The sequence below is a fragment of the Diplotaxodon limnothrissa genome, linkage group LG10, assembly GCF_057381915.1.
Source record: "Diplotaxodon limnothrissa isolate DT_005_m linkage group LG10, D_limnothrissa_male_GT1.1, whole genome shotgun sequence".
Classification (NCBI taxonomy): Eukaryota; Metazoa; Chordata; class Actinopteri; order Cichliformes; family Cichlidae; genus Diplotaxodon; species Diplotaxodon limnothrissa.
In genome coordinates this window covers 464,414-491,086 of record NC_140605.1, presented here as the reverse complement: position 1 = coordinate 491,086, position 26,673 = coordinate 464,414, and the positions used below count along the sequence as shown (strand labels likewise).

Here is a 26,673-nt window from a genome sequence, read left to right as displayed (position 1 = left end):
TACACACGGGATTCTTTTGATAATGCCGAGAGCACGAACTCAGGCGGTTCAACGTTCCAGCGGTGAGCTGCTCTGTGCCACTGCCTTAAATAGCAGCTGGGGAAATCAGCCAGATCAGCAGCAGGTGGAGACAATCACACAGGTGCGTGGGCCAAGAGCGAGAGCCCGTAACGAGCTCCACCCAGGCAGAGAGGAGGAGGAGAGACAAAGAAAACAAAAACAAAAAAGAACAACAACAACAAAACCTGTAGCCAGCGTGAGCCAGCCAGAGAGACACGGGGACCGTGACAGAACCAGTGCCAGCCAAACAATTTATCAAAGAACCCATTTTAAATGGAATCTTTAGACACCTTGTTACTAGCAGCCTGGTGCAAAACACACCTTGAATCAACAACAAGGTGATTTAAAAAGACAGCCAAAAATCTGTTACAGCTCAATATGGTGTGCTGTGTGTCTTTAAAATAATTTGAGGGAAACTGGACAAGTGGAAGACAAAAGAGGTGGCAGGCCTTTAACAAACTACAAACTTTCCAATTGGTAGACAATGCACTCTTCCTCCTGAGCCACAACCACCTCTTAGAATAAGTATTTGCATTTATATTTGCACATACTTCAGTAAATCACTGAACATATTTCCAACTTTTCAATAAATAAAAAGTGATGACTCAAGACTTTCTCACAATACTATAGTCGACAACTTGGAACTTCTGGAATAGCATTATTTAAAACAATTTTAAAATGTATTGATTTTCAAGGTTCAATTATTTTATATTATAGCTATAATATATAATAGCTGAAGGGATAAATTGGGTTTTTTTTTTATCTGGCTTTAGCTTTTATAATACTGGGGTGTGTTATATAGGTTTCTGAAAATGATAAAGACGGGGAGACAAGTATTTTACTGAAACTTGCATGCAACTGAAAAATAGCAATGGTGAATTTGATGCATTGGTGGTTGTAGCATAATAGTGTGTCTTACATCAATATTTTTTGTTATTTTTGGTAGATGTGAAGGGAATTGGTGTGGTAGCAGGTGTAGTGGTTGGTGTGTCCTTCGCCATTCTGCTTATCTTACTCATCATCTGGTTGGTATTCTGCAAAAAGGACATGGAAAAAAATGAAGAGGAGGAGACGCCCAATGAAATCAGGTAGACAATGCCTAGAATATTTCTTTGCACATGATAACTACCCATGACAAAAAACTTTACTTTTACAGTTTTATTCAATATATTAATATAATTGCTGCATGTTATACAATCATTCATTTCATCGTTTCAGCCATCTCATTACCAGAATCACTGAAATATATGTATAACCTGTATACCTGTAGGACTGCCTTTCTGATCCATCAATGTTTCTGCATGAAATAAAAACTTCAAATAGATGAATCCCAAAATGATATTTTCAATTTATGGCTGTATTGGTTATAACAGCAGTTACCTTTTCTCACTTTTTACACAAAGTGATTGTATTAGTTTGAATTGCAATAATTCAGACTGTTGTGGAATTTTTCTATTAATTAACCAGTTACAGAACAAGAAAGTTGAAAGTATTCACTACTGATCAGAAGACTTAGAACACTCTAATCCTTCCAGTTATTTATTGCAATTCAAGTCGTTCAAATCCAATGAATAGCTTGAAATGGTACAAAGGTAAGTGTTGAACTGCCAGAGGTTTAAAAAAAGGTAAGGTTACCCAACACTAAAAAATAATGTACATTTCAGAAAAATGGCCTTTTTCAGGGAACACAACATGGTTTTAACAATTTAAATCTGTTCTGCAACAATGGAGGTTGATCCAGCCTTGAAAGCTGGTGCTACTAATTCCTACAGGTGTTCCAACTTCTCTGGATTACTTCCAGCTCCCTCTGTCTGCATAAAAGCAGTGTTGGAGCACACTGATGTACCCTCGTGAGCATCACTTGAACAGTACTGTACTGCAGAAAGTAGTGTGTTGTACAGAAATGGTGAGAAAAATGGAATTAACAATGGAAGAGAGACAGACCATCATAACATTTATAAATGTAGGTCTGTCCTACAAAGAAACTGCAAAGAAAGTCAAGGTGTCAGTGAGTACAGTTTCCTTCACCATCAAAGACACTCAGAAACACCCCAGTTTCCACAAAACGCAAGATACCACGATAAAACCATTCAGGAGCTGAAATAATCGATTTGTACCTTTGGCTTAATCATTGCCCAGCATATCTGAAATGTCTCCGCCAAAGAAAGCCTCGAACCTAGGCAAGAATAAGACCATCGACAAATGGTCGAGCATCGAGCTTGATGCTAATGATAGTTGCACCAGCAGGGCTTTGGCTGAGCCTAAAGTTGTCACTCCGGATGACAAGAGTGAAATGTATAAGATAAGATAAGATAAGATAACCTTTATTAGTCCCACACGTGGGAAATTTGTTTTGTCACAGCAGGAAGTGGACAGTGCAAAAGTTATGAGGCAAAAATTAGAATACAATAAGAATAAATACAGTACACAACTGTACAGAATAGAATAAAATAAAATACTATATACAGTAGAATAAAATAAAATAAATATACAATAAGATAAAAATAGAATACAAATACAAATACTATATACAACTGAGTAAAAATACAACGATGACAGAAAGGATTATTGCACTTAGTATTATTGCATATGTATGGATGTGTGTGCTTGATCAGTTAAAGTCTTTATTATGGAGTCTGACAGCAGTGGGGAGGAAAGACCTGCGAAATCTCTCCGTCCCACAACGTGGGTGCCGCAGTCTCCCACTGAAGGAGCTGCTCAGTGCTGTCACAGTCTGCTGCATGGGGTGGGAGATGTTGTCCATCAGGGATGACAGCTTAGCCGCCGTTCTCCTGTCACTCACCACCTCCACTGGGTCCAGAGGGCATCCTAGAACAGAGCTGGCCCTTCGGATCACCCTGTTCAGTCTCTTCCTGTCCCCAGCAGAGATGCTGCCGCCCCAGCAGACCACGCCATAAAAGATAGCAGAAGCCACAACAGAGTCATAGAAGGTCTTTAGGAGTGGGCCCTCCACTCCAAACGACCTGAGTCTCCGCAGCAGGTACAGCCTGCTCTGCCCTTTCCTGTAGAGGGCGTCTGAGTTATGAGTCCAGTCCAGTCTATTGTTCAGATGAACACCAAGGTAGAATAAGATATGCCAGGAAACATGTAAGACAATATCTGAATCAATCCTGGAAAAACTTGATGAGCAGTTTGATGCTTTTGAGGCCAAGTTCCAGTTGGTGCTATCCATACAGACTGACTTACAGAACCGCATGGAAGGTCAGGAAATTAGCGGTCAACGCCCCGGGAATAGCGAATGGGAACGCTTGAAGCCAAATGCGAGGACCTGGCAAAGCTTGTAAAGATTCAACCCAAACTATTGGATTTGGAGGCCTGTACTCGGAGACTTAATATAAAAATTGTTGGCATAAAACAGCGCTCAGAAGATAGGGAGTCCGAAAGAGTTTATTTCCAACCTCATCCCCGAATTATTGGGTAAGCAACACTTCCCACATCCACTTAAGGTCGACCACACTCATCGATCCCTATGGCCTAGGCTGGCAGCGGGACAGAAACCGCATACCACCATCGCCCGAATACATCACTTTCAGATGAAAGAGCTTATTCTATGCCTCGCCAGGATGCAACCGATGGAGTACAAGGGGAATAAAGTTCTGATCTTCCCAGACTGCACCAGCGAAGTAATGAGCTAGCACTGTTCCTTCCGGAATGTGATGCAAGCCCTGAGAGAAGATGGAATTAAATTCCAGCTATGGTACCCAACAAAGCTGTGTGTGCACTAGAAAGATGAGGATATTCCGGAGGTTTTCAATGATCCAGAACAAGCAGAGGTGGCTCGCCAGCGTTAGAACTATAGTGCTACAGAGAAGGAGTAACTTGCGTATCAGCTGTGATTGCATGTCTTCTTTTTTCTTCGTTTTTCTCTCTTTTTGTCTAATAAGGTGAGCGAGCTTTTAGTTTGTGTTGTGCCTCACGCTGTGGACTATCAAACAGACTGCACTGTGTTGCTCCTAATTTCTGACTTTTTAAAAAATGTTTTGTTTTCTTTATCTGTATGCTAACTGTCAATCCACAGTTTGCATACAAACTGGCGCCGATCAGCTTTTCCAGAAAGCACATAGTTCAGTAAGATCATCTGGTAATGTGTCATAGTTATATAATTATATTAGTTAAGTAAGTGCAATAGAATACACGCATCTAAGCCACAAAACAAAACAATACCCCAGCGCCTATCACCCGCCTACCCCGCTGCTCCCAAAAATGACATGCATCTATCCCCTAGTAAACCAAACCGAGGCTGCTGGGCAAATTGTGAACCTCACTTAAAGGAATCACAATGCCCGGATGAAACGGATGATAAAGGATTCAGAAAGTTTATTCATGCAGGCCCATATGACAGAGAATGTGCATCTTTTTTGTTTTCATATTTTAATTTATATTTAATTGTGTTGTGGTTTGCAGTGTTTTGTGTTGTTTCACTTTAAATTTGTTTAAAAGGTAAAAGCTGAAAATTTAAATAGATAAAAGTTGAAATGTGAATAGTTGGTTTTTGTATAATATGATTTATTTATTACATTTTATGTGGAATGAATAAATATGAGTATATTTACAAGGCAGGAAGTACCAACGACCAGATTTGGTGTGTGGTAGTAACAGGTAAATGAACGTTTTTTCTTAAATTATTTGAATGTATCTGAGTGCTTGTGTACAAACACACAAACAATACACATATGCTTTCAATTGTATAATTTAAGTGATCCAGGTAGCTCTGTTTTGGAAGTTCAGTTAACGCTAGAAATGTGTTTTGGAGTTTGTACGTGCTTTGTCTCTTGGGGCCACCGTATATATTTATATATAAACATATATAAATAAAACCACGTTTTTTTTTTTACATGAATAATTCCTTTTGTGCATTTATATATTTATATATTTTTTTATCTTTTATATTTTTGTTAATAATAAATTAATTAAAGCAACAAAACAACCTGAAGAGCGGGTTGGGAGCCGAAAGAGCCGGTTCTCTAAAAAGAGCCGGAAATCCCATCACTAATAACAACGATTCTAATATAATAGTGGCTGGAGACCTTAACTGTTATCTTGACCCCTTCTTAGATACATCATCCACGTGACTAGCACACCATTGTTTTTCTTGTGACATTACCAATAAGTTTGATGTGTCACATGGCCCTCTTCCTATTGAAAAAACAAAAGTTGTATCCAAGATGGCCGACTTCTAAATGGCCACCATGGTCACCACCCATCTTGAGGAGTTTGCCCCCTCACAACCATTCCCATGTTATTACGGTGTATCCATATAAATGGCCCACCCTGTACTTTATGGGAAGCACTGAAGACTGTTTTGAGGGGTGCGATAATTTCTTACACTTCAGCTCTTAAAAGAGAAAGAGAGAAACGTCTGTCGGAAATCAATAGCTTTCCTGTCCTGGAAAGAATGTATCAAACCTCTAAATCGTCTATGGATTATAAAGAGATACTGAAATTAAAATATTAATATAATGGCATTATGAGTGGCCTAGTCAGCAATTTACTCTGGATTTTGCGACAAAAGCACTTTGAGTTTGGGGATAAACCTGGTACATTGCTAGCACGACAGCTTTTGTTTTATATTTTTAAAAATTTAAAATTAAATTATCCAAAAAAAAAAAAAAAAAAAACCACGGAGGAGGAAGTGTGATGGTTTGGGGCTTTTTGCTGGATCCAGGGTCGGTGACTTGTACAAAGTGAGAGGCACCCTGAACCAAAACAGCTACCACAGCACTCTGCAGCTCCATGCAGTAGCCTCTGGTATGGACCTAGCTGATCAGGAGTTCATCCTACAGCAAGATGATGACCCAAAACTTGAAAACATGGAGTGTCCAGCACAGTCTCCAGACTTAAACCCCATCAAGTTGGTTTGAGATGAACTGGACAGAAGAGTGAAAGCAAAGCAGCCTACAAGGTCCACATTTATGGGAACTTCTGCTACAGATATGTGAGAATATTTGATTTCTATTGTAGAAAGAATAACACGAGTGTGTTCAGCTGTTATATCTGCCAAAGGAGGCTACTCTGGTGAGTCAAAAGTTTAGAACAGCGGTACTGGCCCTTGAGTCTTTTGGTACTGGGCGGTGAGATTTGAGGCTTGGGTGTGAAATTTAGGCATTTTTATCATTATTTTTTTTTAAATCATTTTTATCATTAACTTGGTTTCCCTTCGTCCGTCTCCTCCTCCGTCTTTTCCCGTGTGTCATGAATAAATCTTCTTTTTTTGGTACCGGTACTGGTTTTATTTTGGTGAATTTATCCATGACACCTTAAAGTCCGGTCAGTGAAAATGTTGTTGGACATAAACTGGTCCGTGGCGCAAAAAAGGTTGGGGACCGCTGGTTTAGAACACATTTTGGTCTACAAATTGATTCCATGAATTTTTTCTTTTGACTCCAGTTGCTTATTTGTACTATGCTTCATTACAGAGTGCAATGTGACAGTAAACTTCATAATTTTCAATAAAAAACTGGAAAAATTGGGGTGTTTTAAAACTTTTGACTGGTACTTTTCTACTAAAAGTATACTTTCTACTTTACTAAAGCTAAACTTTCATGATCAATTTCAGTTTCGTCCTGCCAGTAAATCATGCAGCTATGTTCTCATTTCAGGGAGGATGCAGAAGCTCCCAAAGCCAAACTAGTGAAGCCCAACTCCCTCTCCTCATCTCGCTCTGGCAGTTCCCATTCGGGCACCTCCTCCACCCAGTCCATGGTGCACAACATGGGACCTAAATGTCAGCGTGCCTTTGTTCCTGCTGTGGCTGCCCTTAACGAGAACTGCCAGGCTTTCCCACAGTCTCCACCTGAATGCCATCAGAAGATTCCCAAGATCCCTGAACATCTTTTGCACCCACTTCCATGTCTACCTCTCACTCCAAACCCAGTCACTGCTGTTATGATCAAACCAGCTCAAACCAGGGCCTTCCAAGCCGTGTAGAAGAAAAATCCAGTTCCTCAACTTACTTCATTCACACTGTGACAAAACACTTTCAGCAACTTAACTCTTGAAGAATTTCTGCAATATAAAAACAGTTTTGTTCTGGTGTCATTTATTTGTACACAGTCACCTCTGTAGGTTTTAGAGAGAGATTGTTAGGTTGTTAAAAGTATATTTCAGTATACTTTTAACAACCTAACAATCTCACATACATCTGTTAACACCTGTAGTTTTACTTTCTGACAAAAGTTTAGGTTTTTATAGATTTGGATATGATGCACAGTCTCAGAGGTACTTATTGAAAATTTTTTAATTCAGGTTCATGGACCAGTTCTTACCATTGTTCACTTTTACATGAAAATGCAAAAATACCTGCAACACAGTCTGATTGCAGTTTGTAAAATACTGTTGGCCACAAACTAATTTGTGGCCATGGACGTTAAATATTGTATTTTTTAGTTGGATCAAGCTCCACTGCAGAAAGAACTACGTAGTGGTGCTTGCATAAGTCACAGGACCTAAAAACTTCCGTCTGAGAGTTTTTTTTGTTTGCTTTGTGTGGGACCACCAGGGGACTCCACTCACATCCAGCAATAAGGGAAGAGGGAGGGGTAATGTTTTTGGGTTGTAGGAGGTGTTTTCTGCCTTGTGAGTTCAGTTGTGTGAAGCTGAAATTAAAGTTGGAGTAAAACGTGATGAGGTCTTGTGTCATCCTTACGTACCTCCACATTGGTGACCCCTGAGACAAACATGCTGAGGCCTGAAGAGGAAACCGGCCCTTTCCCAGAAGCATCTGTGGCTGCCAGACTCCCACCTCTGCCTGCACCTGCGTTTGCTTTGGTAGTTAAAGTACAGGACTTTTGGCTTCACGACCCTCCTTCATGGTTCGTGCATGTCGAAGCTCAGTTTGCTCTTTGTGGAATTTTATCTGAAGACATGAAAAACATGTGGTGGCCTCATTGGCCTCATTGGACTCCGCTGTCCAATGACCCTCCTCCAGAATCCCCTTGGCCAAAGGAAATACACCGCTCTCAAGGCGCTGCTGCTGCGGCGCCACTCCCACTCCGACACAGAGAAAAGAAACTCCTCTCTCTCAGGCTTACGTGATGGTACCACTTTCAAGCTCATGGAGAACATGCTGTGCTTACTGGGGATGGATGACATGGAGTTCCTCTTCACACATGGTTATCTCCGACAACTGTCCGCTTCTGTGTGGGCTGGCACCCACACTAATTCTCCCAGAGGCCTCTGGCTCAGTGACAGTGGCTGGGATCACGGCACGACGTTTCAGCGCCAAAGTGAAGATTTAAGACCCAGGGAAATGAGCCCGCCAGTGGTCTGTAGCTTCATAGAAGACTCACACTTGGGGAGACATTTTCCTGCCCTCGGCTGGTTCTGAGAGGCTAGCTAAGGGCTGTGTGCAGCTACTAGCAGCGGCTAATGGCTCCCCCATCAAAACATTTGGTGAAAAGGCGCAGATTTTCTTTGTGCTCACAGACTACTGGTTGATGTCGTTAACAGATGTTTGATCAATGCTGTGTCATTTTCTTCACTGCTATGCTAATCTTGTAGTTTAATGTAGGTTCATGTTGATTGCATGTTGGATGATGTGTTTTTGGGGAATACTGTTAAATATGTCAGAACAAGATCTAGAGTGGTGGGTTCTTTTACAATTTGAGAAAAACAAACTTAGTCTAATTCTGTCTAATTAGATTAAACACAGGAGTGTCGATTAATTTAAACTAACATAATCATCCTGCTCTAACCAGGTTTCAATAAGGCAGAGTAAATCAGTATGTCTATCATTTATTAATTCATGTACTAACAAGAACTTAAAAGAGAGAAAGACTTAATGTTTAATAGTCATAGTTTTTACTATTTGGGTACTATATTGTTCTCTTTTTTTGGTGGTCTGGGACCAGGCACTCTTTAAGTGGATGTGGTTTTACAGGGCTAACAGGTTAATCTATGATTAAGCATTTCTATACCAATGAGTGTTTTTGAGGAAATGGTGCCTCTATTCATAAAGAATGAGCTACTACCCTAAATACTAAAGACTATGCTAAGGCTCGTTATTATTATTGCGCTTTTTTCCTCTGTCTGAGCACTCAAAGCGCTTTATACAATATGCCTCATTCATACATTCACACAAGCACTTTGTTCTATGCTTAAGTGCTTTCTATCTAACATTCCAACTCCACTGGAGGTATCAGAGAGCAATTTGTGGTTAGTTTCTTGCCTAAGGATATTTGGCATGAAAACGAGCTGCCAGGGATCAACCTTCCAACTTTCTAATTAATAGATGACCTGCTCTAACCCCAATCTTAAAAGCCTTGGAGAAGTTTGGAGCAACAAGAAGGTCACTTGGTGTTCGCTCTCTCTGCGGTAGAGCATCACTTACTGTTCCTGCTCAAACACAGTGGTGTCTTTGAGTAGCTTATCTGCTTAGCAGTTTAATTAAAAAGTTTTAGATACATTCTTTTTTCATAGCATAATCTTCACGTGCTTCATCTGAAGCACACTTTCTGTGTACTCACTACCTAATTTATAGCCAAAGTATTCACTCACCGTGTCTTTACTGTTTCGCTAGCTTAGCTTAGGTTGTAGCCGACTCGCTAGCAGCATGGCCTCTTCACCTGTCCCTCCTGCACTTTCCTGCTCATTGTGTCAGATGTTTAGTTACTCCTTGGCCTCCTTTTGTAGTAGTGATACTTGTAACACATGTAGCATATTTGCAGCTCTGGAGGCCAGGATTACTGAATTGGAGACTCGGCTTCGCACCCTTCATTCACCCGTAGATAGCCAGGCCCCTGTAGCTGGTGCAGCCGAAACGAAAGACCAAGACAGACTTCAATTCATTTGAAAGCCTGATGCTTAGCCTTGTCCAGCTGTAAAACTCAGAAACCAGTCTTACTTGTTATCATCTATTGTCCACCTGGGCCTTACACAGAGTTTCTGTCTGATTTCTCAGACTTTATATCTAATTTAGTTCTGAGCTCAGATAAAATAATTATTGTGGGTGATTTTAACATCCATGTAGATGCTAAAAATGACAGCCTCAACATGACATTTAATCTGTTATTAGGCTCAATTGGCTTCTGTCAAAATGTAAAAGAACCCACCCACCACTTTAACCGCACTCTAGATCTTGTGTTAACATATGACATAGAAACTGAACATTTAACAGCGTTTCCTGAAAACCCTCTGCTGTCTGATCATTTCCTGATAACATTTACATTTACAATAATTGATTACACAGCGGTGGAGAGTAGACTTTATCACAGTAGATGTCTTTCTGAAAGCGCTGTAACTAAGTTTAAGAATATAATCCACCCACTGTTATCATCTTCAATGCCCTGTACCAACATAGAGCAGAGCAGCTATCTGAACGCTACTCCAACAGAGGTCGATCATCTTGTTAATAATTTTGTCTCCTCACTACGTACAACTCTGGATACTGTAGCTCCTGTGAAAACTAAGGTCTCAAATCAGAAGTACCTGACTCCGTGGTATAATTCTCAAACACGTAGCCTAAAGTAGATGACTCGTAAGCTGGAGAGGAAATGGCGTGTCACAAATTTAGGTGGAGAAATAGTTTGTTGCTTTATAAGAAAGCCCTCTGCAAAGCCAGAACATCTTACTATTCATCACTGATTGAAGAAAATAAGAACAACCCCAGGTTTCTCTTCAGCTCTGTAGCCAGGCTGACAAACAGTCAGAGCTCTGTTGAGCCAACCATCCCTTTAACGTTAACTAGTAATGACTTCATGAACTTCTTCACAAATAAAATTTTAATCATTAGAGAAAAAATTACCAATAATCATCCCACAGATGTAATATTATCTACAGCTACTCTTAGTACCATTGATGTTAAGTTAGACTCTTTTTCTCCAATTGATCTTTCTGAGTTAACTTCAATAATTACTTCCTCCAAACCATCAACGTGTCTTTTAGACCCCATTCCTACAAAACTGCTCAAAGAAGTCCTGCCATTAATTAATTCTTCCATCTTAAATATGATCAACCTATCTCTAATAATCAGCTATGTACCACAGGCCTTCAAGCTGGCTGTAGTTAAACCTTTACTCAAAAAGCATCTCTAGACCCAGCAGTCTTAGCTAATTATAGGCCAATCTTCAACCTTCCTTTCATATCAAACATCCTTGAAAGAGTAGTTGTCAAACAGCTAACTGATCATCTGCAGAGGAATGGTTTATTTGAAGAGTTTCAGTCAGGTTTCAGAGCTCATCACAGCACAGAAACAGCTTTAGTGAAGGTTACAAATGATCTTTTTATGGCCTCTGACAGTGGACTCATCTCTGTGCTTGTCTTGCTAGACCTCAGTGCAGCTGTCAGGGACCTGGGTCTGAGGGACCCAGGGTCCTTGAGCAGTGTGGACTATGATTATTGTTATTATGTGTGTTTTTGGTGGTATTCTCTCCTTTTTTGTCCTCCTTCTCCCTGTGTGCTCCCGGATGTTTTGGGTTGCTGAGGGGGACTGCGAACCGGAAGTGTTCCCGCACTGGAAGCTGCTACACGTGCTGCTCGTTAGCCTTCACCAGCTGCAGCCGATGGCCTCATCAAGAGCATCCTATTTAAGAAGGTGGCCGAGCTCCAGTCAGCACGGGATTATTCTATATTAAACTTGTAAAGTACCTCCGTTGATGAGTGTTTATGTGAACGACATCGCTACTGTGTGTTTCCTGCTGAGCTGTGTGTGTTTTGTGTCACCAGGAGTCGGGAGCGAGGAGTGTCGTCACGAGGGGAAACTGGGTTTTGGAGTCGTCACTTTTTCACTGTTTATGGACACGTGCACGGTATGGGATTCACAGAGGAATCGCCACGGGAGCTACAGTACTGGACATAGTTGTTGTTTTTGTCCACTCACCATAAATAAATCCACTGTCCTTCACTATAAGAGTCTAGCGTTTGGGCCCTACTTTCCTCAACTCCACGGCCATCGCTGACCGTGACAGTAGCATTCGATACTGTTGACCATAATATCCTATTAGAGCGATTAGAACATGCTGTAGGTATTACAGGTACTGTGCTGCAGTGGTTTGTATCATATCTATCTGATAGACTCCAGTTTGTGCATGTAAATGGAGAGTCCTCTTCACACACTGAGGTTAATTATGGAGTTCCACAGGGTTCAGTGCTAGGACCAATTCTGTTTACATTATACATGCTTCCCTTAGGCAGCATCATTAGAAGACATAGCATACATTTACACTGCTATGCAGATGACACCCAGCTCTATCTGTCCATGAAGCCAGATAACACACACCAACGAGTTAAACTGCAGGAATGTCTTAAAGACATAAAGACCTGGATGGCCGCTAACTTTCTGCTTCTTAATTCAGATCAAACTGAGGTTATTGTACTCGGCCCTGAAAAGCTTAGAAATATTTGATGATGTTGGTGTTTGGCTTTTTAGTTAGCACAAAGAGGAACAGAGAGGGAGATGGAAAATGAGGACAGAACAGAGATGGAACAAGAGCCGGTGAGACACACATGTTAGTCAAATAGTTGTTTGCATTCATTAGAACATGTATCCAGTACCTAGTGTGTCTTTGTAGGTTTGGAAAAGCCCGGATCTCTCAGGGTCTCCTGTGAGGAGTGTGAGGGTGCTTTGGGAGCATTAGGCGTCTGGCCTGTTGTTATAGGCCATTCAGTTCCTGTACAACCATAGTGAGAGCTTGGTTCATATTGCTGGCAATAACTCATTAACGGTGAGTGTTGGACTCGGTGGCTCCCCTTTGTCATCAGGTCTGTTCAATTTGAAGCTGAATGAGAAGTGGCAAGAATGAAAATTACTATCTCCAACTTAGATACCATGGTTCCCAGTGGGAAAAAGGTTCAGTGCCCAGTCTGGGTCGAGGAGTTAGTAAGTTTACTAATAACTTTACCAGTTTAATGTTTTTGATTTGATTTGATTTTATTGATTAGCATTCAAATTCAAATCTCAGTGAAAACAGTGAGAAAAAAAAAAACAAAAAACAGTGAAAACAGAACAAAAATCTACCATAAAGAAAGAAAGCATGAGACAAGGCTAATCAAAAGGTATTGGCTGAAGCATTTGCTTATTACGCCAACCCTTTTCACAAAATATCTTTTTGTATGCAGCTCCTGTACACAGGGCTTGAAGAAAATAATAAAACAAAGCAAAAACCAAACAAAACAAACAAACAAACAAACAAACAAACAAAACAAAGAAAAAAAAACTTTCCACCTTAGATAAGTAACTACATCAAAGTAAAGAATCAAGAGGTTGTTGTTTTTTTTCTCCTTTTTGTTCTTTTCATTCTTGATATATATATTTTTCTAATACTCTATTTTTAAACATGTTTTTAAACAAGGAAAATGAACTACACCTTTTTAAATCACTGTCATAACTATTCCACAGGTTAACTCCTCTAACAGAAACACATCTCTGCTTTATATTTGTCCTCATCTTGTTTTTCTTAAAGAAATCTGTTCCCCTTAAGTCATATTGACTCTCTCTGACTTTGAACAGCTTCTGAGTACTGGGGCAAAGCAAGTTATTTTGTGCTTTATACATTATCTGTGCCATTTTATATTCAACTAAATCATAAAATTTCAGGGTATTCAGATTAATAAACAAAATGTTAGTTGGTTCTATATAGTTTGATTGGTTTATAATTCTTATAGCTCTTTTTTGTAACTTGAAAATATGAAGAGTGTTCGTTTTATATGCATTACCCCATATCTCCAGACAGTAAGTCATATATGGAAGCAACAGAGAACAATAAAGTGTGTATAATGATTTTTTGTTCAGGACATGCTTTGTTTTATAGAGAATAGCAATGGTTTTTGACATTTTTGTTTTCACGTGGTTTATATGAGACTTCCAGCTCAGCTTATCATCAATTATCACTCCAAGAAATTTATTTTCGTACACTCTTTCAATTTCAATTCCATTAACCCTGATTTTAGATACATTTTTCACTTGTCTAGTGCCAAAAATAATCAATTTTGTTTTCTTTATATTTAATGATAACTTATTTACATCAAACCAGTTTTTTAATATATTTAACTCTTTTTCCGCTGTAGTCAGAAGCTGTTCTAAGTTTTTACCTGAGCAGTACAGAGTCGTATCATCAGCAAACAATACACATTTTAACAGTTTGGAAACACTACATATGTCATTTATATATAATATAAATAATTTAGGGCCCAGCACAGAGCCCTGAGGAACACCACAAGTTACCTTCAACTTCTTAGATTTTACATTATTGAATTCGACATATTGATATCTTTCATCCAGGTAACTTTTCATCCACTTGTATGCTATCCCTCTTATGCCATATCTCTCTAGTTTATTTATTAATATAGAATGATCAATTGTATCAAACGCCTTTTTTAAGTCTATAAAAACACCAACAGTATATTCCTTATTATCTATTGCATTAGATATCCCTTCAACAAGTTCCATCACTGCCATTGAAGTGGACCTTTTCACTCTAAAGCCATATTGGTTATCACTTAGGAGATTATGCTTCTCAATATATTTATCAAGTCTATTAACAAATAACTTTTCTAAAATTTTTGAGAACTGTGGGAGTAGTGATATTGGCCTATAATTGGTAAACTGACATCTCTCTCCGTTTTTATGGATTGGAATAACTTTTGCTATTTTCATTTGTGAGGGAAACACACCAGTTTGAAAGGACAGATTACAAATGTATGTGAAAGGTTGCACTATATATTCTATAATACTTTTAACTAATATCATGTCAATACCAAAACAGTCAGTGGACTTTTTATTTTTAAATGTCTTCACAATGTTAATTATTTCTCTATGAGTTACAGCACCAATAAACATGGAGGACACATTCTGAGTAATATGTTTATTTAGGTCGTTATTATTTCTTGACTCTGGAATTTCTTTTGCTAAATTAAAGCCAACATTTACAAAGAAATCATTAAATTCATTTGCAATGTCTTTAGTTTTATCAAGCACAATATCTTTATCTTTTTTAAAATAATCTGGATAATTCTTATTTTTTGAGCCCTTTTTGATTAGACTGTTTAATATCCTCCATGTTTCTTGTGTGTTACTACTTTGCTCCAATAATTTGTGGTAATATTCTTTCTTACTTGTTCTTATAATATTTACTAATCTATTTTTATATAACTTGTACTTTATTTCAGCATCTTTTGTCCTCTGTTTTATGAATCTCTTATATAGATTATTTTTCTTTTTACATGCATCTTCTATCCCCTTTGTGATCCATGGCTTATTTGATCTGTGATGCTTTCTAGTGATTTTCATTAAAGGACAATGTTTTTCATATAGTGAAATTACAGTTGATAAGAATGCATCATATGCACTATTTGAATCTTCATTTGCAAAAACCTCATTCCAATTGTGTTCCTTTAAGTCCACCTGGAGGGCAGCAATGGCTCTTGTTGTTCTATGTCGTATCATATCAAATATTTGATTCTTTTGTTTAGTTTTAATCCCAAAATAATTTTGAAAAATTGCAAAAACAGGAAGATGATCGCTTATATCAGTTATAAGAAGTCCACCTACTATTTCATGGTCAATTTTATTTGTGAATATATTATCTATCAATGTAGCTGTATCAGTTGTTATTCTACTTGGTTTTATAATTACAGGGGAAAGGGAGTTACTATACATTGTATTGATGAAATCTGTTGTTTTCTGATGTCCATTTGGGTTTAGCAAATCTATATTAAAATCACCACAAATTATTTGCACTTTTTTATCATTTAGGTTGCTAAACATAGCAGCAAGTTTTTCATTTAATATCTCAAGGCATGAACCTGGTGTCCTATAGATGCAACTTATAATTATATTGTTAGCTTTTTCAACATGAATTTCAATAGTGACACATTCCAATATGTTATCTATGGTGCTTGACATGCATTCAATCAGACTACATTTCAAAACTTTATCTACATATAAAGCAACACCACCTCCTTTTTTATTCACCCTGTTCATTGTAAATAATTCGTATCCTTCCAGTCCCATTTCACTAACTTTCTCATTATCGAGCCATGTTTCTGATATTGCAATTATATTAAACTTTTTTAACTTACTTAAACATTCTGTAATTTTAGAAAATTTTTTATACAGGCTTCTACTATTGAAATGTATGACCGACAATGCATTTGCCATTTTAATATTCACATTGAATTGGTCATCTGTATAGTACTCACAAGTATTATTGGTGTTATTGTAGAAGTGGGTATCTGGGTCAATGCTACTTTCAGGGTCATTCATGTTGTGCTCTGCATAGTTAAACGTTTTGAAGTTCGTTTTCTCAGCGTGTGTGGCAAAATAACCACCTTGACAGTCCTTTTCATAATCAAAGTCTTCCTCTTCAATATCTCCGAATGGAAACCTATAATCTGTGTCCAAACTTGTCATTTATGTGTTTTTGTTGTTGTTGTTTCCATTGTTTTTGAGCCATAAGGCCAGAAATACTTTCCATACCCATTGTTCATTATCCAATCGTCACTTTTCCAATAGATTCCATAGCAGATTCCTGATTATTTATATTGCTCTAAGTCTTTGAGTTCTCTTATCATCACAACTTTCGCTTCTTCGGGATTGCCATTTAGTCTTATCATTACTTTGCAGTTCCTCGTCCATGTCGCTTGTATCTTATTTTGTTTTCTCAGGATGCGTGCCTGTCTTGCAATTTCAGCAGTCTTTTTCGTTAAATGTTCATTTAAATACACACCAGTCCCTTTTAGCTTCTTACCCTGTTTCAGTAACTCAATCTTTGTTTTGCGACTCACAAACCGAAGAATGATTGCTGGCTTTGTTTTACTGTCTTTTCTGGGGAGCGTGTGGCATGCTGCAATATGATGGCTCTGAATACTTACATTCTTCGTTTGAAGGAATTTTATCACTTGCTGTTCAAGCGTTTGCTGCTCCTCTACCTTTAAATGTCGTTTCTGAAGCATTTCTGAATGCAAATGTGAAGACGATGGTATTTTAACTTTAACCTTGTAACTTTAAATTGTGATATTTATTTTTTAATTCTCCTTTATAGTACAGCTAAAGCAAAGTAGTTAATCATTGTTTGTAGAATACATGACTGCCCTGCTAATTATTGTTAGTGACTGATACCATATAATCCATCCGTCAGGAGCTGATAGCCACACATTCTCTAAAGGAATTTCTGGTAAAGAGCAGGCTGAAGCAGCAAAGCAACCAAAGACCATGACATCATCACCACTGTTTTACTGCTGGTATGATGTTCTTGTTTTGAAATGCTGTGGTAGTTAATTACTTCCCTCACAGGGCCTAGTCGCTTTGGACAACTCTTTTCCCTTAATAAATCAAATCATCATTAAAAGAAATATGCACTTACTGATATGTTTACTCAGCCTTTGACTAGTTTTAAAGTTCGTTTGACAATCTGTAATATTTAAATGTGACAAATATGCAAAAGAAACAAACAAAAAGGTCAGGGGGCAAACACTAACTATTTACATGTAAAAATGATAATACAATGAATACAGTATAGAGTTGTAGTGCAATTTATCAGAACTCAAACTTAATGATGGAGAATTAAAAGAAAAAAAATCTACTCATTAAGAAAATTTTGTTCTAGTAACCTGAGAGTCATCAAGGCAAAATTAATAGATTAATAAATTAAAAATAAATAACAAATAAATAAATAATAAAATGAATAAATACATTTCTGAGTTAAGTTTAAACTACATTCTTAATAAACCATACAGTTACATAGATGCACTTCACATATAGGCTAAAATAATCTGTGGACATTATTATTTTATATATTATATATAATTATATATTATTATATTCTTTTTTTTTTAAATGTTAACAATATATTTATTGAGTTCTTTTATATTACAAAACAAGCAAATGATAGTACAGTTAAAATAAGATTTAGAAAAAAACTTAGCACCAAGCATCGTTTTCTAAATTAATGCCCTTCATAATGCCTCGAAATCTCAGTTAAATGTTATGGAACTCCAAAGCGTTCAAAATTAAATAAATAAATAGGTCAAGATGAAATAAATAACTATGTGAATAAATAAGACACAGATATGTAATGTGAGAATGATATTGTGAAATAATGGAACACATTTTGAAAAAAATGCTCATTATTGTGAAATATATTGCATTCTGCTATATAAATTTACTTATTATTGTGAAATATTATTTCATGGTCATTATTTTTCACAATAACAGAGATTATTCCTGAGGCATTTTATTTATTTCCAGCCGTTTTTAGTCCAAAATGACCTTTTTTCAAAGTCAGTCTTTATTTCAAAATCCCGTTTTTCCCGATGGTCTATTTATTTCATAATGCGACTTTTCAGCAGAATGACTTTGTCTGTCAATCAATGTAAGTGGGCTGGACCTTTGCACCTATTGGCTTATCGTTTACCATCGACTAGTTTTCCTGGATACCGGCTCCGCGGACGGCTACTGCAGCTAGCAACAGCGTGCTAGGTCAAAAGTCACGGAGGATGGCGGACTGGTGTGAACTTCAGCCAGTTCTGCTCATTTAAGCAAATCAGATAGAGAGGGATCATTTACCTGTAGATACTGTTTTGAGTCGTTTAGATGTTTCTGAAATGCTTGGGATGATAATTGCTCTTCAAGATGTTCGCATCGATGACAGCATTGTCAAAGGTTTAAGATCAATTCAGCACCGTGTTCGTTTGGAATACGCCGAGGAAGAACAGTCTTCAAATGTTGGCCGTCCACGTCTAGAAATCCCAGTGCAGCACTCAGGACTTTAGTGCTGTCCGGGATAACCGTCGGGGTAATTGCCGATACATTTTCTGTGTCTCCGAGCACAATTAGGAGGAAAATGACGGAGGATGGTCTAAGGTAAGTTTATGCTGTAATTGAGCACCTGTGTGATTCTGTACACAGCATTGTTTAGGTGTTGACCTTAATTATGACGTTTGACAATGAATTATTATCGCTTACTTTTTTTTGTTACTGTCTAAACTAAGTGGGGCAGCTACGGCTAAAGCTATCGGCGCCATCTCGGCGTTGAGACACGTTTAGCAGTGTTAGCTGTTAGTGTGTTAACTCGGAGACTGGGGTCAGTGGAGCCTGTAGGAACCTTTTACACAGAGAGTAGACCCACCAGCTTTCCACAGTCTACTTACTTATCACATCTTGTTAGACAGCAGGGTCATTAGTGCTTTAAATAGTACATAGTTGAATGTTTCATTGCTGTTTGCAGTTGATTGTTCTCTGATAACGCATAACAAGGTTGATGTTAAATAGCGAGTTTATTGAAATGGTTTTGTCTATTTCAGCAGCATTATAGATATACTTTCTCTGGTGTCTTCGGTAAAGCTAAAACAAGAATACATTTACATCCTTGGTTCTTTCAGCATTAATTGGAAAACTTTGAGATTTGCTGTGCGCCTCCCAAGCCATTCTCTTTTATCCCACCTGTCAGGTATAGATGGCAATACTTTAAACAAAGTTAAATTTGTTATACCTGAAGAGAACCAATCCTGACCTAGAATGGGTGAATGAATAATTAGTTGGTAGCCAATGCCTAAGCAACTCACATAGGCCCTGGCAGACTCAATAAGTCCATCTAGGAACAGCTGCAGGAAACACCTCTTCAGTTTAGATTTAAAACATGTGCATGCTCTTTCAGGTTGATGAGGATTATGGTGTGGACTGGACAGGACAACATAATCGCTGCCCATCAAATGAGATCACCATTCCTGAGATTCAGCTCCCAGATGCACTGAATGAACAAGACCCTGCTGTGCTACCAATACTTCAAAATCACTTGTAGAAAGACATTATTACATTTAATCAGTTTCTATGTCAGGAGGATTTTTTTTTTTTTTTTTAAATTTCTACAGCTTTGTAGCTAATACTGACTCAAAACAGCATAACCAATTTCATTTTCAACAAAACAGCGAGTGGCTATAAAACAGGATTTGTTTTATACAGCTGTCACTTTAATGATATTCATTTCTTGGTTGGATATACAGTACATGTCAACTCTGAGCAGATTTAATACAATGAACACAGTAGAGTAGTGTAACATCTTAATTCAAATAATTTTTTCTAGAAATTTTTTTTGTATCAGTAGCGAGTATAAACAAAACATATTGTGTAATTTATAATGTACAGTGAACAACTGATTTTGATATCTGAACTCTTCATCAGTTTATATTAAAAAAGCCATAAATGCACACCTGTACTCTGTATTTTTCACTGTCAAGTGTATTAAAAAGAACTAGAACTCACTAGATTGTCCGTTTCTTTGAACACCGAGTACAGTAATGTGATGCAAGAAAGAAGAAATGGTCTAATTTTACCATGTGGTTATGGAATCAATCGTAAACCAGACCAAAACCTGAGTCAGTAGAGTTGAGACACACCTGAATGTCCATTAGAAATGACTCATAGGTACAGTAGTGTGCAGGAAGACGTAGTACTTCAAAACCGGTGGAAGACTTTGGAAGATATTAAAAGACGCGCCGCTGCATTTTGAATTAACTGGAGCCGGCAAAGAGAGGAGTGTTGGAGGCCCGAGTAGAGGGAGTTACAGTAGTCCAATCTGGATGTAATAAATGCGTGGATAAGCGTTTCAAGGTCCTTTAAAGGAAGGAACGGCTTTGCTTTGGAAATCTGACGCAACTGGTAAAAGCTGTTTTTTACCACAGTGGACACCTGTTTCTCGAGTTTAAAAGAGCCATCCAGGAACACTCCGAGGTTTCTTACAGTGGACGAAAGATAGCTAGCGAGAGGGCCTAGGGCATCAACTAACTGGTCTAGCGGAGTGTGACTACCAAAGACTATGATTTCGGTCTTATTCTCGTTCAATGTAAGAAAATTATGTGATAACCAAATTTTTACTTCATGCAAACAGTTGAACAGAGGTTGCAAAGAAGCAGTCACATCAGATTTCAAAGGTAAATAAATCTGGATATCATCGGCATAACAGTGAAAGGAGATGTTGTGTTTTCTAAAAATTAATCCCAACGGCAACATGTACAAAGAGAAAAGAGCAGGACCGAGCACGGACCCTTGAGGCACACCACAATAAATAGGGGCAGAAGCCGAGGAGTGTTGCCCCATAGCAACAGAGAACGACCTCTCTGAGAGATAGGATTTAAACCAAGATAAAACCGTACCTTTGAGACCAACAACATGTTCCAATCTTGATAGAAGAATGTTGTGATTAACCGTGTCAAAGCAGCAGTCAAGTCAAGTAAAACTAAGACCACAGAATATCCAGAATCAACAGTTAAAAGAAGATCATTAAAAACTCTAAGTAAGGCTGTCTCTGTGCTGTGGCGAGGTTTAAAACCAGACTGAAACTTTTCATTAATACCATTTGCATCTAAAAAGGCCTGAAGTTGTTTTAGAATTACCTTTTCCAATATTTTGGAAATAAAAGGGAGTTTAGAGATCGGCCTGTAGTTAGTGAGAGCATTAGGGTCAAGATTTTTCTTTTTCATAATAGGTTGCACAACAGCATGCTTAAAGACAGACGGTACACAACCTGATGACAATGATGCATTCAGCAGAGATAAGATACAAGGACCAATAACATGTAAAGCTTCCTTAAAGAAACGAGAAGGAAGAATATCATGCGGGGAACCAGAGATTTTGAGATGATCAATTATATCTTTTAAAGCAGAATAAGACACTGGCTCAAACTGTTGAAAGACAGTCAAGCATTCAGGAGCTGGAACTGGGTCTAAAACTGATGATGGATGAGATGGATGAGAAGCCCTTAGAGCTGAGATTTTATCAGAGAAATACTTTAAGAATTTATCACAAAGAGCAGGGGAGGCATCCCTATAAGTGGTAGTGCGAGGGTTTATCACAGAATTAAAAGTATTAAAAAGTGCTCGGGGGTTGTGGCTATTAGTCATAATAATGCTAGACAAAAAGGCAGATTTGGCAGCTTTAACAGACTTTTGATACTTAGATAGACAATTATGGAGGATGTCCAGAGAGACGTGGAGTTTGTCTTTCCTCCATTTTCTTTCAGCACGACGACATTCACGCCTAAGGGCGCGAGTAGTATCATTTAGCCAGGGTTGTGAGGATTTGGCACGTTTAATTCTCAGAGGTGCCACAGAATTAAGGATGTCAGCGCATGTAGTATAAAAGAGGTTAGCAAGCTCATCCGCTGATAAAACCCCATTACAGTTAGCATCAGAGAGGGGAGAGTCAAGGAAAGCATCAATGAAGTGGGCGATTGACTGGGAGTTAATCGTGCGCGATTGCCGCACAGGACCATCACTGTTCAAATCCACATCGCTCGCTACAGTATTAAACAAAACCGGAAAGTGATCTGAAATCCCAAAGTCCTCTATGTCCGTGATGCAAATATCCAGACCATAAGACCAAATCAAGTATATGACCTTTAGTGTGAGTTGGTTCACTTACCCACTGGGTGAGATTGAGGGTGCTAATAAGAGCGAGGAAATCCTTAGCTAGCGAACTGTCCTCACAGCAAACATGAATGTTGAAGTCACCAACAATTAATATACGGTCATAACGTGGCACCAGTAGATCAGCAAATTCTGGAAGAAAATCCTTAATAAGTTTCGGGGGACGATACACCACAGCGCAGAGGATGGAGGGGACGCAGTTCACTTCCAATAACTGCACCTCGAAACTGCGGTACAGAACAGGTGGCAGCTGCCGACATCGAAGTTTGTTTTTAAAAACTGAAGCTAGCCCTCCACCTCTTCCAGTGGTCCGGGGTGAGCTAATAAAAGCATAGTCAGGTGGGAGCAGCTCCGAGAAGGGAAAAAGTTCGCCGGGGCGAAGCCAAGTTTCCGTCAGGAATAAGAAATCCAGTCCCGACGATAGAATAAGGTCATTTAAAATAAAAGTCTTATTCGTCAGTGACCTTGTATTTAATAAGGCCATACGGAGAGTGGTCACACTGTTACTGGTAGGAGAACGCCGCAGCAGGCGAAGGTTGCCGAGATTCAGGCCTCCTCTGGAGGACCGCACCCAGCACCGACCGGGTGGAAGATCAGCTGGGAGGTCCAGGTAACCATAAGGTCCGACAGGGCGAATCCAGCAATGACAGAACAGTGTGAAGTTAGCATGGTCTCGGAGGGCAGAAATACATGACAAAATGTTTGTAGAATAGCGATCATTTATTGCAACATAGGACTTTAAAAGGGCCTTGATACGAACACGGATGCCGCCACGTTTACCCCGTCTCCGTGAACATTTCCTTTGAGAGAAGGTAGATGGTAAGTGGCGGAGGTAATCAGGAAAGTCCTTCGAAAGCGGAGGAGGATCGTCAGATCTCCATTTAAAATCTTGTGTCTGGTAGTCCAAAGGCCGGAGATTCAAAAGAGTTTGGCGATCATAGACAAGTAACGTGGAGACATCAGGGCAGCACATAGAGAGAAGGACAATAAACAACAAACAAAAACGGAGGAGACGGCTTGCCGTGAACACTGGCGCCATCTTGTGACTTATGAAATGTGAAATACATAAATAATTAATTAAATGTGTAATTACTTACATGTGTCATAACTATTTATTTAATTCCAATTGTAATTAATTATTGACACATTTAATTAATTATTTAATGGTGTATTTAATTAATTCATTATGGCAGTCCTGGCATTCCATAGACATGGGGTTAGTATCTTGCCCAAGGATATTTGGCATGCAGCCAGGAGGCAGCCTGGGATCGAACCATCAACCTTCTGATTAGTGGCTGACCTGCTCTGCCACCTGAGCTACAGCCACCCACAACACATGATAAGGAACTCACTACTGATAAGTTGTACAGGAGGCGGACTGGGAAACTGCATGTTTAAAAGCCCAAAGGTAATCAATTAATACAAGGATGAAACTCCTCTGATATAAGTGGTTGATGAGAACTTACATAACCCCAGTCAAACTGAACCACTGGTCCCCTGTCATCCCATATAGCTGTAGTAAATGTTTAGACAGAAAGTTTAACCGTGTATGTAGCTGTCCAATATTACAGCATTACTGGAAATCAATTATATAAACTCTAAGATCATTGCAAAAATGTGCATATTGGATCGAGAGAACTGTGTTTTTAGCTCCAGACAGCTAAAACTGATTGATTCTGGACTCCTGCAGGCCACGTGGTTCATATCTTTGTTTTGGAAGAAAATGGATGTACCCTCAAGTCATATGTAGGTGAAGAAGATGGCATCATGTATTGTATTGGAATGACTTGTATTCATAGCTGGACTGGCCATCGGGCATACCAGGCATTTGCCCGGCGGGCCGCTGGCGATTTTTTGTTTTTATGGGCCGATGGATTTTTTATTTTTTTTTTGGAAGGGTATAAATAATGAAAGGTGCTGGATTGGCCAATTGGTCATGATCGACTCTGGGCTGGACCAATTACAGCCGAGGAGGTCGGATGCACCCTCCCCCTTGTTTAGCAATCTTATAGACGAACTAAAGAAAATGGAGAACAAAAAAAGGAAAGGAGGTGAAGAAAAAATTAGGGCCAAAAAGAAACAAGCCCTTCAGGCAGACGCTGCCAAATGTGTAAAAATAATTGAATTGTTTGGCGGTAGCTATGGCAGAGATTCCACAGATTTAGCAACATCAGCAAGTGGTGGAGGCCAGCAGGTGGATGAGGGAAAGGTGAGGCAGGAGGAGAGCCCCGAGGCGGCCGCCGGTCTGACTGTCAGGTGAACTGAACTTCAGGTAAGAAGTTATGACCTGCAGTCTATCTGGGTCAGATATAAACCAAGTTTAGTTGTAGTTTATTTTCGTTGTGCTGAGTTTTTACAGTCGCTTAGAATAACTCGTACTGCGTACTAGCTAGCATGACGGAGTTTCTATAGTGCTGGGCGGGTGCTATGAAGTTACTGATATAGTTACTGAATTTTATTTTATGCTTATGGTTGGTTTCTCAAACTCTTCAAAATCTTAACAAATTGTGCCAATCCTTACATGTTGCACCAGGCTGATTTATCATCAAAAGTGGAGAAGTCTGTGACAGAGGAGACAGAAGAGCAGCAGAGAGAGACGGAGCAGCAGGGACATACAGAAGAGCAAGAGAGAGAGTTGGAAGAGCAGGAGAGTGAGAGCCAGGGCATAGATTACTTTGCTCGCCCTGAACCTGCCATATTACAGGCCTTCTTAGATTACCAACCACAGCAGAACAGCAGCAGTGCAGTTGTGATGAGGGTGTTCAGCTGTAAAGATGGCACCAACAGAAGTGGCAAAGAACACCATTTATTGTTCAGCTTTGTGTGTCTGGCATTTGCAAGGTGGACTGACACCAGCACACAAATAATTTCCCCCAGGGATCAATAAAGTATTCTGATGATTTATAACAGGCATGAGTGACTGGCGACATATACATCTGCACACAGAGGAGCATGAAAAGAGCACTACACACCAGACCTGTGCTGAAGCTTTTTTCTCAAGGTGCTCAAAAGGCAACATCAGGAGCTTGTTTGCTGGCAGTCAGTTGTCAGCTCACAGAGCACAAGTGAAAAAGAGACGGCAAGTTTTAGAGCGTATAGTGGATGTGATCAAAGTACTTGGGAAGAGGGGACTCAGCTATAGGCATGTGGAGAATGAGGCTGCATACACTTTGGGTGATAACACCATCGATCATGGTAACTTTCTGGAACTGATAGGCAAGTATGATATGTGCCTTGGAGAACATTTGAATGACTGCATTGAAAAAAGCAAGAAGTTGCATCAGACCAGTGGATCAAGAGGTAGAGGATCTCTCATCACCCTACTCTCCAAAACAACTGTTAACTCAGTGATTGATGCACTTGGCCATCTCATTCAAGAGAGCATCGCCAGTGATGTCCAGAAAGCTGGTGTCACAGGCTGGGTCTCTGACCCAGCGCTCTGAGTTCATTTTGTATTTGTCTCATTTTAGATATGTGATTAGTTTGTGTCATTCCTATTTAGCTTTAGTTAAGAAAAGGCAGTTATTATTTATTGTTTCCTTGGTTTCTATGTTTGAGTTCTTGTATCGTTCATCACGTGTTAGGTCTGTTAAGCTTGTGTTGTCATGTCTAGTTTCAGTGTTTCCTGTTTTATTTTGAAGGAGTCGTGTGTTCTTTGTTCATTGTATTTAGTTTCACTTCCCCTGTCCTGTCATTAGGTTCATGTCAGTCAGCTGTTCCTCCATGTGTTCCCACTTCCCCTAATCACCTCCTGTGTATTTAAGTCCTGTGTTTTCAGTGTGTCATTGTCAGATCGTCTGCTTTGTTTGCAAGCCAAGAAGTTGCGTCAAGTTTCCTCATGTCAAGTCCATGTTCCTGTTGTAGGTTTTTAAGTTAATTTAGCTCACCCAGTTTAGTTTGTTAGCCTTGCATTTTGCCTTTTGTTTACAGTTATTTTGCCAGCCTCAATAAATGGCTCGTTTTCTGTTATTCAAGTCATGTTTCACATTTTGTTTCCGTCTGCATTTGGGTCCACCCTTCACTCTACACACAGTCAGCCCTGCTGATTGTGACAGCTGGGGTGTTTTCTGTTCAGCTAGACACAACCCAAGACATCACAGGTTATGATCAGTGTTCAGTAATCATCAGGTGTGTTACTGAGGCTGTGCAGGAGAGGCTTGTCTCCATAGTGAGGTGCGAAGCATCCACGGGGCAGTACTTTGTAAACTTACTTTCCGGAGTTTTAGAGCATCTGAA

The 26,673-nt window shown here is 39.1% G+C and overlaps 1 protein-coding gene across 1 annotated transcript in view; it reads left to right on the top strand.

Annotated features, from left to right (window-relative positions):
- The window catches only part of LOC146623664 (CXADR-like membrane protein), a 187,717-nt gene extending 180,709 nt beyond the window's left edge, over positions 1–7,008 (top strand). The window contains exons 7-8 of the mRNA XM_085363275.1: positions 1,007–1,148; positions 6,681–7,008. Coding sequence (XP_085219401.1) covers positions 1,007–1,148; positions 6,681–7,008 — 470 coding nt within the window. The remainder of the gene's footprint in view (positions 1–1,006; positions 1,149–6,680) is intronic.
- The last annotated feature ends 19,665 nt before the right edge of the window (positions 7,009–26,673 follow it).